This window comes from Phodopus roborovskii, unplaced genomic scaffold (assembly GCF_943737965.1).
Source record: "Phodopus roborovskii unplaced genomic scaffold, PHOROB, whole genome shotgun sequence".
Taxonomy (NCBI): Eukaryota; Metazoa; Chordata; class Mammalia; order Rodentia; family Cricetidae; genus Phodopus; species Phodopus roborovskii.
In genome coordinates this window covers 18715-34550 of record NW_026125416.1, presented here as the reverse complement: position 1 = coordinate 34550, position 15836 = coordinate 18715, and the positions used below count along the sequence as shown (strand labels likewise).

The 15836-nt window shown below is 34.8% G+C and overlaps 1 protein-coding gene across 1 annotated transcript in view; it reads right to left on the bottom strand.

Annotated features, from left to right (window-relative positions):
• LOC127215292 (KH domain-containing, RNA-binding, signal transduction-associated protein 2-like) overlaps nucleotides 1-8015 on the bottom strand; it is a gene marked incomplete at its 3' end in the record, with an annotated part of 154169 nt that extends 146154 nt beyond the window's left edge. The window contains exons 1-2 of the mRNA XM_051175665.1: nucleotides 7976-8015; nucleotides 5420-5547 (exon numbers count right to left, since the gene is read on the bottom strand). Coding sequence (XP_051031622.1) covers nucleotides 5420-5547; nucleotides 7976-8015 — 168 coding nt within the window. The remainder of the gene's footprint in view (nucleotides 1-5419; nucleotides 5548-7975) is intronic.
• Nucleotides 8016-15836: the final 7821 nt, after the last annotated feature.

The window sequence follows — 15836 nt, the reverse complement described above, 5'->3', positions numbered from 1 at the left end:
GGCTCAAGTTTTTTTTATACAAGTTAACACAGTCCCCAGCTTTTATGTATCTATCATAAAGTAGTATATATTAGGAAGATTGCTTAGTATTCTGCAGAATTCCATCTTTTTCACATTCAGAGTTATGAGATGAATGCCAAATGTCTAATGTAACTCTAATAAACATCTCTCAAATGGCTGAATGAATTAATTGAAATTAATATCCTGAAGGATAATTTACAGGCTAGGAATGCTCTTCTGTAAAAGGTCAAATAATGTTCAATATACTGTACTTAGTAAAAATGGGTGATTAGGTAATAAAACCATAATACGATTTTCACTGATGGGTTGAAAGCAATTCTTGAGTTAACCTTTTAACTTAATATTAAATAGGAAATTTGATTAGGTAACATAATTGATTAGGTAGGCATGAGAGTCAAGTAAATGTTCCACTAGAATTATTTTACTGTTGTAGGAGGACTCTGTGGCAAGAATAGAGCAGTGGTCAGGTCACAATGGCATCATCAGGATGGATCTTTCTGAGTGTCTGTGGTGACTGCTACCTGGACAGGATTCATAGAAAGTCTATAAGATGGGGATGATCTGACGACCTATATTCTAGCCTTGTTTCATAAATACTGTGTTTACACTAGCAAGAATACCCCAGAACAGATTTACTTGTGTGTACTCTGAAAATATTTTGTGCTTAAGCATTTCTACATAATTAAAACAAAAGACCGACTGAACAACACAACAACATGCCATCATGCTCCCTATATCACAGGAGGCAGCTTTCATGCAGGAAATAAGAAAAGTACCAAATGTGTTGAAAGGTGATGCACACTGTGGAGATAAGAAAAAGTGGAGGAGGTGAAGGATACTGTGAGTGTCAAGACAAAAAAAGACGGAGGCATCTGTGCCACAGAAAGTCCCATTTTCCCATGCAACATGGAGAAGGGATGTTCTACGTGCTCTCAATATGGAAAGGAAAGGCCCAATCTGATCCATATCTGCTATGAAGAGATTGCAGATGCTATTGTAGAAACGAGAACACACAAGAGGCTACTGCCATTAGAAACTTGAGAGAAATTAATGACAGAGAATAGGACAATGGAAGTGGTGGTTTTGTTTGTCCAACGTTGAAATTTATGAAGGTGCACATGAAAATTACATGTATTCGTATCTATAATTCATGGACACAAATGAACTTATAAGGGTGTGATTGGGTTCTACAATGCTGTTTGTTCTCCTGTATGAAATTTTAAATTCCCCATTCCCTGAGTATCTGGGATTAAATTAAGTAGAAAAAGAGAGTAACAAATCTTATGATTACGCTTGTATTTATACCTTGTTTATTTATCACTATTGAAGCATTATTCAATTCTTCATAGGTCTGAAAGTTATTATCTATTATCTACCAGCCCCTAATTTGTAAGATTTTCTCAAGCATTCTTACAGAATGGTAAAAAGGTAAAAACCCTCCATCTGTATTTTTCATTTTTTTTTTAATTAGAAATTGCCTTCATATTAGCCACCATTTTGGTGGTAGAAGTTGGCACTTCTTGGTTGGCATTGGATTTTGTTGTCAATAAAGTTGATTTTTAATGTTTGATGTCCCCTAAACTGATAAGATCTTTATTTAAACATTATATCTACATATTTCAAAAAAAAATAGAAAATGCACTAGTTTTCCATTTGATAAAATTCTTGATTCTCCCCCCAATTTTTATTTTTATTTGATGAGTTTTTCATTCATGTTAGAGGACAAATTTCTGGGTATTATATGATAGTGTGTGCTAAATTTATACTGAAAGAACTACAACAGGCATAGAAATATTCATTCACGTATTGTTGTGGTTTGAAGGAAAATGTCACCAAAGGCTCATATGTTTGAAAGTTCAGTCAGTCCCAGGTTGATGGAAATGGTTGGGTAGGATTAAGATGTACAGCTTATTAGAGGAGGTGTGTCACTTGGGCAGGCTATGGTTTCAAAATCCCACATAATTTCTAGTCCACCCTCCTGCTTCATGATTTTTGTCTCAATGCCAGACCTCGAGGTCTGGGGCAGAGCTGTGCCTGCCTGCCTACTGCCCCTGCTGCCATGATGGCCATAGATTTTAACCCTTTGAAACCCTAACCCCAAGTAAACTCTTTCTTTCTTTTATAATATCCCTTGGTCATGGTGTTTGATCACAGCAACAGGATGACATCCTGGTTTACCCTTATGTCTACAAACATGTACACATGGGTATTCTCCAAAACACACACACACACACACACAGAGAGAGAGAGAGAGAGAGAGAGAGAGAGAGAGAGAGAGAGAGAGAGAGAGAGAAATAGAGAAAGTCTTGTCTATATTTTAAATAAATTCTCTGATGTTATTGAATATATATAGACAATAAGAATTTATTACATTAGGGAATGGAGAGATGGCTCAGAGGTTAAGAGTACTGGCTATTCTTCCAGAGAAGACAGGATCAATTCCCAGCACCCATATGGCAGGTCACAACTGTGTATATCCAGCAACAGAGGATCTGACACCTTCACACAAATGCACATAAAATAAAGTTAAAAAAATATTTAAACAAAGAAGTTATTACAGGGAACAAAATTAATATCTACTATTGTTATCCATTCCTGTGGAGAATGCAACAAAAATGCAATCTCATTTTTTTTGCAAGATTCCTAAATACATTTATATAAATCTTGTCACCAAAATATTAAAAAGTGTCCATTAAAATTATCTGATAACATGGCCTATTTTTCCTAAATTAAATCAATAAAAATAAAATGCTAGCGCTAGACAAGTCATTATTAAAAATGCGTCCACAGCATTCTTATAATTTCTATAATTTAAGATATTAAACTTCTTTCAATTCCTTGTAGTGTTCAACTAAAGTCAGCAAATTAGCTTGAAGTTGGAGACTAATTGAAACAAAATCTATCTGAGAAAGGTCATCTAGTAAAGTCATGATAAGGTCATTTCCCCTAAGAATTCCCACAGTTCTTTATTGCCCTTTGTTTGAAAGGACTGTGTCATCAACACCTTAATTACTGGTGCAAACAGACAGCAGGCATCAAGGGTAGAGATGAGTCTCAGGGAGCCTTGCATAAAGCATGCATGCCATTCTGGAGAGCCCATCCACAAAGGAGAAATCACATTTTAATATCTAAGATTAAATTTTATAGCCATGGCTCTGCTCAGTGTTTCACAGTAACCCTACACATCATGATAACTAAGCTCATGAATGTACATTAGGAAAGTTCAATGGTTAAAATGGAATATTTCTGATATTCTGTGAGAAGCGCCAATAAGTACTCAGAGAGAATACATTATAATAAATGCAGTGAGCTTTGAAAAGATTATATAAAATGATGCAACAGGGTGTGTTTTGGAAATATAACTTTATCATTGAATTATAAAAACCAAATAGGCTAATATTGATAGATGACTAAACAGGATAGAGTTAGTTAGATAGCCTCTTTCATGGTATGCTCTTTGATAAAGGGATCTAGAGTTCTTATCTGTGTGGTCAATAAATAGAACAGATATTGACAGAAAGTATTAAAAGCACTGGCATGCTATTGAGCAATGAGTATTTTCTGAAGCATGAGTTATCGTGAGACTACTTTATACACTATTATCATTGGGGCTATCAGCTGTCAACTTCTTCTACACAGGATCAGTCAAGCTAAAAATATAAATAAATATTCCACAAAGGAAACAATATATGTACTAAATATCTCCAATAAAAATATTGTTTTAAAAATCCACAGCATTCCAGGTTTCTGATGTGTAGAATAGATGTCACATATTTTTAGCATAGATGCCACATATTTATATTTTGTAGCATTCCAGCACTAACCCTAGCTTAAGCATTCTGATTCCAAAACACTTAAGTAAAAAAAAAAAATTCCAAACTTTCACGGTTTGAAAATCTTCACAGCATATAAAAATATGATGCTACATAATTTCCTACTTTAATAGTTGACATTATAAATCAATTATAAACTCATATTCTCATATTCAGCACTGACAATATACCCAATTAACAATACATAATTCATGTCTCTGAATGTCTTTCATGTTGTCACTGACCTAGGGCCAGAGGTGAAAGAGAAACATTTTACTATCATGTTTTCACAAACCCAGACTGACAAGTGTCATCTCAAGGGACACTATGAAGTCATGCCGTATTTACTAGTAGATTAAGGGAAGGATCCTCTAGTTGAAAATATAATCAGTTAATAGAAGCCACCATTGGTCTACATTGCTATCATGGTCTACATCGATATCATAAGCAATTGCTATGCAAGAAAAAACAAAACCCTTCATGCACTTTCATGTGATGGCCCGACTTTATATTAAAAAATCAAATAACATTCATGAAAATATATATATATATATATATATATATATATATATATATATATATTCCCAATGATCATGCACTTCTTCCCACAGACTAAGCCTGCTTTAACAAAAAAAAAAAAAAAAAAAAAAAAAACCAAAATTATTTACTCCTTAAAATTATCATCTGAAAGCTAAATTTTATGGTTTGTTGATATAACAGCTTTTTCTGTATTTTTAGTGACTGTAAACAAAGCATTTGAGTTAATTATATTTTTTATACTTTATCACATTAAAAGGCAATTGGTAAACTATAGCCATCATTTCTGTTGTCTTTATTTATTAAGGTAATTATATGGTTCCTGCTTCAAATTCACTCATTGGAAAGTTTATCATCGGCTTGATTTATGTGAACTATTTTTAGATTATTCCTTTTATTTGCCAAAATAGAAACCCTTTTTATCCACTGAAATTAATATCACCCATGAAACCTGGTTAATGAATGCTATATTATATTATAATCAATCACTTATTAGTACAAAAGTATTTAAAGTTGTGTTACACTGGAAACAATACAATAATTAGTTTTAAAATTGATAATGGATGACAAGAATGTAAAAATCAAGAGCCCAGTAACACAATGTTTCCTGAATACAACAATTCTCTAATGATTAGCTAATGCTGTGCTTTTTCTATTCTTTTTTGAAATAATACATACATATATATATATACATATCTATATAAACACACACAGACACAAACACACATATATATACATATATGTATGTATATATATATATATATTAAAAAAGAATACTTAATAATATGGTGTAATAATTAGTCACTGCCATGATGAATAAATGATTAAAGCATGTAAAGCTTTCCGTGTCCAAAAAATGCACTAGGCTTCAGTTGGAAATAATGCTTAACACTGTACTTCCAGTTTTAATTCGTGCCCTGGTACCATGTGCTTGCATATATTTATACAGCAACCCCTTCCACGTTTATCTCACAAGAGGCGGTGAAGACCTCCATGTTTTTGTTTGTGTGCAAACACACTGAGAACAAAGTGGAGGCTGCTTGCCTTACCTTTGGGTATTGTTTGACGGGAATCAATACTCTCTCAGACAGCTTTATGTTTTTGTTGCTGATGACATCGAGATACTTCTTTTCTTCGTCTTCCTTTTTTCCATCTGAACCTTGAAATTTCTCAATTTCTGAAAAAAGACAGAACCAGAAAACCAAAATGAGTGGAATGAAAAGTAGGTCCTGCGATTCCACATAAGGTTTGGATCGCTTTGATAAAGGCTGGACCTGCACCGTGCAAACAGCTATGTGAATTCTGCTACAAGGCAACCTCTGCCAACAAGAACTAAAAGGTGAAAATGCAACGTGACTGCAGATGCTGTGAACAAAATGGTGCCCTTAGCTGCTGAACATAGGGTCTCCTAAGTACAAGAACACCATGTCCTTTGACGACTTAAAACATCTACACAAACAGCCGTCCCGGGAACAGGGATGAGTGTAAAACATATCTTGAGTTTCGATTATTTTTAGTTCATGTAGAATTACTCCTGAGAAAATAAAATACTGAAAAATAGTAATCATCCAGTTCCCTAAAATATAATAAAATAAATGACATATTTTTATGCCATACAGAATCTTAAAATCAATCCTAAAAGGAAGGGTCATACAAAGTATAAAGATTTGCAATTAGTAAATGTTAAGGAAAATGACTCTTTTGTCCTTAAGAATGTTCAAAAGAAGCTATTCTAAATATAATCATACAATCTATTCATTCTTTCATTTTAATATTTTCATTAAAAATGTGGATCTCTACTATACTTCCCTCAGATAGATAACTGAAAGCACCCCGTACAGTATGCATCCTGTGAGAAAACAAATATGTGTAAATGTGTTTGAGGAGAAAATACACACCACGAAACTACTGAAGGTATCAATAGGAGTAAAGTCAAGGGATTCAGTCTGTGCTTAAAACTTGTTAGAGTGAGTCAGTCCAAGTCCTGTAGTTAAAGACGAGTAAGGCATGACGAGACAGACAAGAAATGATAGCAGCTGAGCAAAGAGCAAGAAATTTGGTGGGAAGATACAGGGCAAAGCTTAAGATCCTGCAGGACAGATGATTTCTGAATTTGTGTGCCTGCATGCGAGCATGCATGAATGTAAGTGGCAGTCAGCTTCACCAGTGCTGGGCTTACCAGACTCGGTGATTTACACTCATATAGCTGGGAAGTGATGCTGAGGCTGGGTTAACAGGGCAGGAAATAGATGGTAAGGCAAAGGTCTATCTAGTTGAAGCTGGAGTCATCCCATATAACTGGCCATGGGAAAGGGTTGCATTTGGGACATAGAAAAGCTTTTCTCACTATGTTTATCAGTTATAACACCTGTAAATAATTATTGCCTTGCTCTTTGACATCTTTATTGTCCCCGAACACCAACTAGTGCACTTATGAAGGGAAAAGTTTCTTACTTTTGCTACAGATGCATGGAAACCTTCTGTCCATAGTGTTGTGTAGAGTGAAAAAGAGAAATTGGATATTAAGGTGGGCATTGAAATATATGTTAATTCAATCACTTTTAATGTCTGCCTACTCACAAAGCTATAAAATATATACTATATTTATTATGCAAAAGTTGCTACTGAATACTATATTGATTTTTTAATCTTTGGAAACTTACATATTTAGAAAATAGATCTCCAAAAGCTTACAGAAAAATTGCTAACATTCCTGTCATAGATCTGTGGACTTCCATCTTGTCCTGTGTGCAACTTCAGCAATGTTTTTACTATTTTTTTTGCTTATGTAGTCACTACCTGGATCAAAGCTATGCGGAAGGGTTTGAATATGTATATTGACTTCAATAGCCACACACTAAAATTTCACTTAAGCCAAGTGTCCTACAGAGCTATTTAAAAATAAGATGAGAGGGAACTGGGATCAATATGTAAAATAAGAAAAAATTATAAATACATATATATAATAAATACATTTTTAAAAAGTTAAATATGTACTGGCTACTACTTAGCATGTTGCCATCAGGCTTCTACTGCCCCACCTCAATGTTTTGTCATCAGTATATTAAGAGCTAACTTTAAGTAGACTGCTTGATAAAGCTCTTTCTTCAGATCTTTCCCTACCTTATACCCTTTTACAAGCAGAACTCTGGCAATGACACGTCAGTGTTTTCCATTACATACTGTGTGATTACAATGCACTCCTGACCAACGTCCTTGGTACTTGTTCCTTCCCAGCTCTTTACTTCCTACTCTGTGGAGGGAACTGTAACATGAGAAACACTGAAGCTCAAGCTAGTCCCAGTCTGATACTCGAAGAGCTTCTTTGTCATTCTGCCACACTAAGAAACTGAATTTGGAGGCCTTTTTAGACACTAAAATTTGGTCTTTCTATGGTTAACTCTAATGATGTTCCTATCAAGAAGCATAGATGAACGAAATTCCATTTCCAATACTCTTTCTGTTCAATGCTGCAATCTCCCTAAGAAACTCTTGCTATTTCTTTTGGCCTCGTGGCAGATTTAAAGAGGCGTCTTTTCTTCCCTGACTTATCTGTGTGAGCAATAGCTCAAAAATTACATGTCAACTACAGTGCCAAACCTTACCTGGTTTCAAAAGCAGAGCATTCAAATTTACGCGGCACATTTCCTAATTTAATTTTTGGTTTCAGTTGCTTACTTTTATATATTTAAAATAATTGTTTGAATTTTTACTCTTCAGTTAGTTAGTTAGTTACTTACGGTACTATGAGTTAAATCCGGTCTCATGCACAACACCAGGCAAATGCTCTACCACTAAGGTATATCTCCAGCCCTCTTTTGTATATTTACTTATACTTTAAAGTATAATCTTTAGGATTCCACAATGTTCTGGACTCACTCTGTATTACTGTGGTCCTAAACATAAGGTAGTTTAGCATCAGCTTCCCATGGAGCTTAGTACACAGGATTGCATCAGCAGGGCCAACTTAAAATAAACCTTTCTTTTATTTTATGATTAAGATATATGCTTTGTAAGATTTAGAGAATAGTTACTCATAAAATTTCAATGGTGTACTAATTAGAGAGTACTTTATAAAGAAATCAAAACACTTCATATTTCCACAAAGTATCTATTTAACTCCAATCAGTACATTATGGGATATGGTATTTAACATATTTAAGGTAATGGTTTTAAACATTAAAGTGCCAAATATTTAATGTTCTGTGTTTTCTTGCTTTGGTTTGCTAGTGAATATATTCATTTAAGAATTTCAAATGCTAACAGTATAGAGAATGGGTTATGTGGAAATACGAAGATGCATTCCTTTATCATGTCTTCATCTCCTTGATAGCTGGCTGGCATCAGAGGAAGGCCACAGAAAAGAGCAATGCAAAAGAAATTTTCCAACCCTCCCAGGGAGGGAAAGGGAACTGGGATCGATATGTAAAATAAGAATAATTAATTAATTTAAAAAAAGTAATTTTCATTTCTGGTCTTTCATTATTTCAATGACTTACTGCCATATGAACATCTTTAGTGGTGTTTAATATATGGGGGCTTTTATATTTCAATGAAAAAAAAGTTAATATCTGAGATTAAGTATGCAGGCTAGTTATCTTCAGTATTTCTGAAATTTTATTTCTCATTCTCTAAACATTAATCAACACCATTTTGTAGAAATGAAGAGAGGCACGTACTTTCTTCTTATGTCCATATTATTTTCTTTTAAAGTGTATATTATCTGTTGATTGTACATGTTAGAAATCAAGTAGGGGTTTCTTATTAATTAAAGTTTACATGACTCATTACTGTTTAATGGAAATGATATGTATTCTCTGTTGTTGGAGTCAATAGTAGGATTTAAGAGCTTAAGACACCATACATGTACACATACAAAGAATACATCTTTGAATAAAAAGGCAATGTGAATATTTCTCTGGAATATTCACTCAACAGTAGATTTGTGGCTCAAAATTGAGTACATAGTTATAACAACTAAATTAGTCTAGGCTATTTGATTCCATGAAATATGATAGGCCCATTCTAGCAAAGTATAAATGTTCCAGTTACCACTAACTGCTCAAAAGGTGTGTTTGGGTTTTTTGTTTGTTTATTTTTTGTATTTGTTTTGTTTTGTTTTGTTTTAGGAATTCCCTAAAGAAAGGAAACAGAATAAAATGGTGAAAGTTAGGGATTTAATGTTGAAGATGAGATTACAATCCAATTACAATGTATCAGGGCAATATAGTGTTTATTTTTAAATCTCAAAGCAACAGTGACATTACAGGATGTGAAATGAGAAACTCTGAGAAACTGCTGGGAGAAATAAGATCTGCTAATATTAGCAAGAATCCTAAGACATAGACATCTCAAAACTTAACAAAATGAACAATGTTTGAGGCAATACTGTACATGACCTCATGCTTTATGACAGAACCACAGTAACAAAAGCAAAACAGACACAGAAAAACAGCATGCAGAGTGGGACACAGGACCTAAGTATGAGAATGCAATTACAGCCATGATTTTTCCAAAGATTTAAAAAAATACGTTTAAAAAAAAAAAAGAAGGAGAGTCTCTCTAGGCAATGACTGGATACAACATGCAAAAGAGTGAAAATGATTCCCAGTATAAAGAAGTTAGCTCAAAATCGGTCAAATATCTCAATGTAACACCTGTAACTCTAAAATTGTAAGAGAAAAAAAAGGTAATAGTAAAATGCTAAAGGAAAAAAAAAAGTCATTTGTTTTCAGGTTATTGGCATAGGCTAAGATGTTCTGGAATAGACTTCCAGTAGTTCAGGAAATAACATCAAGAAATCATTTGCTACATTTCATGAAATTGAATAGAGTCTTGGGAAAGTTACATGCCTGCTAAGCAAATATGAGGTCCTGAGTTTGGGTCTCCAGCATCACAGAAATGCTGGGTGTGTTGTCATACAAGCTTAAGCTCAGCATTTGCAGGAAGGGAAAACAATAGGCAGGTGGTGGAGGTTTACTTGCCTGTCAGTGTAGCCAAAATAGTGAAGTAAGCATTAGTGAGAGATGCTGTCTCCAAATAATCTGGAGAAACAGTTGAGGTCACTTATGCAATCTCTGTCCTCTGTATGCACATGTATGGGCAAGCTCACCCTCATATATGCATAATATATCATGGATCACATGGGGCAGAGGTAGAAGGGGAATGATGGAGAGAGAAGGGAGAAGCAGAGGGAAGGAGGGAGAAAGACAGAGGAGGGAGGGAGAGAGGAAGAGGGGGGAAGGGAGAGAAAGATAGAAAAAGAGAGAGGGGGAGGGAAGGTAGAAGGGAGGGTGGGAAGGAGGGAAGGAGGGAGGTAAGGAGGAAGAGAGGGAGGGAGGGAGACTATTAAATGTTCTGGGCTTGTTGTGATAGTTGTTATTATGGACACTAAAAGCTCTTTGTGTGAAGGAGTTTGGTTTGGTTCCCAGCACCCACAAATTTGTCACAATCATCTGTACTTCCGGTTACAGTGAATCCAACAGATATTTAGAATTATGTTGGTAACAGCCATGCACATGTGTACAGGCAGGCAAATACTCATACACATAAAAATAAATTAATCAATAAATATTTGAAAAGGTTCTGCATAGAAAATGAAACAAATAAGTATATAGTCAACCTAAAAAATTGGAGAATGTATTTGCTAGCTCTATATTTTAACAGTGGATATTTTAACCCACATATGAAAAAAGTGAGTAAAGTAAATATTAAAAACAAAACACCTTAATTAAATAAATGGGCTAATGAAATGAACAGACAGTTCACAAGAGATGAATGACAAGTGGCCCATAAGCACATGAAAGAATATTCAGCATTCCTTGTCATCTGAGAGATGCAAATTAAAAGCTACACTTCACCTCACTAAAATCAGAATGGTTATCTTTGAGAAAACAACTAGTAACATGTGCTAGAGATAATGCGATAATGCGGGGAAAGGGAAACCATTAAGTACTGTTAGCGAGAACGCTAATTAGAGAGGATGGAGCTTCCTCAGAAAACTGAAAATAGAACCTACCGCATGACTCAGCATTGTCTAACCTGTATATGTACTTCAATGACTCTTAAGTCAGTACACATGTTTATTATAGTGTTATTGAGAATAGTGATGTTACAGAAGAATCAGGCAAGATTTCTACCTCCAGGAGGATGAATAAAGAGGGCATAATATAAACACAGAGTGGGTTTTATTCACCTATAAGGAAGGGAAGCTGGAGAGAGGGCTTAGTAAAATGCTTGGCGGGCAAGCATGAGGATGTGAGCTCAGGTATGCAAAACACTCTTAAAAAGCTAGAGATAATGGTGTGCACATTAGATAACAGTATAGTTGAATCAGCAGACCTGCAGATATGAATCAGTGTATCGCAAGTTCAAAGGTACAGCTTATTTCATGAAATAAGATTGAGACGAAGAAGACATCAGCTGTAAACTCTAGACATTACATGCATATGTACACAAGTGCAGTGTACCTGCAGGCATATTTGTGTGTGCACAGGGACACACATTGTATTATGGATTTCTTTGTCAAATATAAGGTAGCAGTACTTATAAAATTCACATTTGAGTCTATTTTTGTGCTAGCATCACAGTTTTTAATACAATAGCTCCATCATATATGAAATATTGCATGGTAATCCATTCAGCATTTTGGGCAGGGGTTATTTTGTTTTGCTTTCACTCTAGACTTATTATGGTCATTTGCTCTTGATCATGAATTTTAGTTTAGTTTAGTTTTGGTGTTTTTTATTTCTGTGAAAAATGTCATGGTGATTTTGAAAGAGACTACTTGAATCTGCAAGGTGTTTTTGGTAATATGGTCATTTTCACGATATTAATTCTATTAATTCGTGGGCATGGCAGTTCTTTCTGTCTTCCCATGCCTCCTTCAGACAGCAGCACTAACAAACTATGCTGTGCAAACTGAATTTTCATATGTAGAATAATAGGATTAGACTCCAGATGGATCAATGACCTCAAGGTGAAACTTGAAACAAAGAAGTTGCTAGGAGAAAACAGAAATGGCAGCCCACATGATACAGGAGCAGAAAAGAACTTTCTGAATAGGATGCAATTCAGTTAGGATGACAAGTGAGATGTCACAGAACTTAAAAGCATGTGTTTAGCAAAGAAAACAATCAAGTGAAGAGAAATCATACAGATACATCTATAATAGAGGATTAATACCTAGAATTATCCAAAGAATTTAAAAAATAAAGAATCAGAAACAATTAAACATGGGGCATGGATTTAAACTGACATCTCAAAAGAAGAAGTAAAAGTGGCTAAGAAATATAGTTAGAACCATTTGGCATCTTTAGCAATTAGGAAAATATAAATTAAAATCACTTTGAGATTTCATCATCTCCTAACTCTGTCATAATAGCTAAAATCAAGACAGCAACTGAATGCAAATACTTGCAAAACAGCTAGGCTAGGAATAGGAAAATTTCATTCACTGTTAGTATGATAGAAAACTGGAGGAGCCACTTTTGAAATCTATACAGAGAATTTTTACAAAGTTAAAAATATGGCATTTATATAAAAGTCCATTTTATAAAATAATGTTATTTATGCATATATAACAAGCACATCAAATATTTTTCCATATGGCTTCTCAGCATCCTTAGTGTTGTTTACCTGTCCTCCTCCTCCTTCTCTCTCTCTTTCTCTGTGTGTGTGTGTGTGTGTGTGTGTGTGTGTGTTATTATCCTCTAGTCCTCTGACCCATTAAGCACCATGTTTTCAGCCTTTGTTCCTTTCCATCATCTATTACCCATCATCCCTCTCCTTACTGTCCCTTCCTATTCTCATATGGTCCCTTTCTACTTTCCAGGTTTTTGTTGTTATTTCAGAATGTATACTCAACTCTAAAATTGGAGCAGGAATATACAAATATGGTAAAATCCGTAGTTTTTCTATTTCTGGTCTGGGTTATCTAACTCAGAATACTATTTTTCAATTCCCTTCATTTACCTGCAAATTTAGTGATCTAATTTTTCTTTATAGATGAATAGAATTCCATTGTGTATATGCACCACATTTTCATTATACATTCACAGATTGAAGAGCATTTATTCTGTTTCTGTTTCCCAGCTATTATGAACAGAGCAGCAATGAGTATGGCTGACTAAGTACTGTGTGGTGAGCTATCACCTCCTTATGATTTCTGCCAAGGAACAGATTAACTAGGCCATTATAGTACATAGGACCAGATGAACTTTCTGGTTAATTCAAACACCAAAATATAAATAATGCTAATTTTCTTTAAGCTTTCTAAAAACTATGAAGTGATACTTTTAATTTCATTTGCTGAGGTCATGATACCCAGACACCAAAGCCAAAGAAATACTGTAAAAGAAAAATAAACTTCAGGTCAATATCCCTACATGTAGGAGTAAAATTCCTCTATGAGATGCAACCAAAAATGAATTCTGCAGTAGATAAAGATGACCATAATATGACTTGTGTTTTCATATCTAAGATACAAGCATAATGGGTACACACAAATCAATCATGCAGTGTACTACCGTCATAAAATGATATACTAAAAATAACAATGTTACTTCTACTAACATTGAAAAACACTTGAAAAGACCAACATTCATACATAGTAAAGATTCTCAAAATCGTGTAGATAAAACTGTCAATGTCATGAATGCTGGGTATGGGTACAACATATCTAACATTATGTGCAGTTTTGCAAAATGGAAAACCTTTCCTCAGGGACACAGTATAAGGTAAGGATGGCCACTCTGGCCATGCTTACTTAAGATGCTAGTCTATGTGTAAGGTCAATTTAACAAGGAGAGAGAGACAGAGAGATAGAGATAGACAGATAGAGAGGGGGGGAGAGGGAGAGAGGACGACAGAAATCCCAAACTAGGATAGGATGGAAAAGGTAAAACTCCATTTATACTTAATATGTATATGCAGAAAGATAAAGATCCTCAGGAAATGTTATTAGAACACATGAATTCAGTAGAGCTGTAAGGCATAAGATACAAACAGAACAAACTATTCAACACATAAACTTGAAAACTCTAAATATTGATAAAGTAAAGACACACTAAATGAAATAGTAATACAGTATCCACGTAGTGGAAGAGTTAAGAGTTTTCAAACATGCACATTACATAGGTAATAGAGGGCCTCAAAGCAATTGTATATTTTGGACTCTGTGTCCCTGATGTGTGGAAGTGACAGGAAATTCTACAGCCTTGATGAATCTGTTCATCATTTCTAGCATTTGTGTGCAGAATGTTCAGCACTTTCTGCAGCATTTACATTCTGACTCTTGCATTCTCTCAATAACAGTTCTCTTAATCTTTCTTATGTCGCATGAAAAAAATTTTACAAGATAAAAGCATATTAGATTTTTCTCCCAAATCAATTAATATTTTAATGACACAAATTCAGACAGGAAATAATGATTAAATAAAAGTTTTCATAGTCATTAAGAAAAAAATCCCTCCCTTAGGGGGAAAAAAGAATGTTTATTATAAAGCACAACCTAATGCTTTCTTTATTCTGAAAGAATGGAAAGTAATGCTGGAAATAGTAACAGCACTTGTCAAATCTTTTCTAAGCTAAAGAATGGATCAAAAGCCCTTGGGATTGCAACACTCAGTAAATCCTCAGCGAATGAATGTAAAAATGAATGACATGTGTAATAATACATCCACTGTGGCGAGTTCAGCTAAGAACACCCAGTAGATTTCCACTCTTAGTAAGAAACATCAGTGCAGAACAGAGTTGGCCCATATTCTGCATTAAGCTGGTCTGAGATAACACAAATCAATTTCATCTGATGACATGGAGAAACAGTAATAAAGATTACACATTAGAAACTGCTTTCTGTTAGCCTTGATCTCATGGTCTCAAGTGATCTTCCTGCCACCACCTCCAAAGCATCTTGGGCCACAAACAAATACAGGACATCAAAGCCTGGATAGAAATGGACTTTCGGCCTGCTTAGCTAGAAGATAATCATGCCTAGAACTAGAAACCTGGCCAACCATCCAGAGCTAGTGAGGTTATAGATCTTAAAGGAAAATCTGTTACCAGCGTTTTTGTAAACCTGCGTAATTCCTAATTGCATTCTAAAAATGTGTCCTCATGCCTAAAGGTAGGTTTAGGGTCTCATTCCTCATTGAGGAGGCTTTCTTTGCAGCAAACAGAGACCATTTCAGAGAAATACAACTGCTAATATAATTCAGAGATCAACAGATCATGGGTTGCCCAGCCCCAATGAATATGTCTTCAGCACAACCCCTGCACCTAAGGTTTAGGGAACATTGTGGAAGAAGGGTCAGAAAGATTACAAGAAACAGAAGACCACAAAGGCTGCTAAGATTGTAACCTAGAAATGATAGAGCAGCTTTACATATAATACCCTAACAATATGGCTGCCTAAACAAGACCCAAGTAAAAACACCATTAGGCAGGCTAACTTGTAAGGAGAAAAAT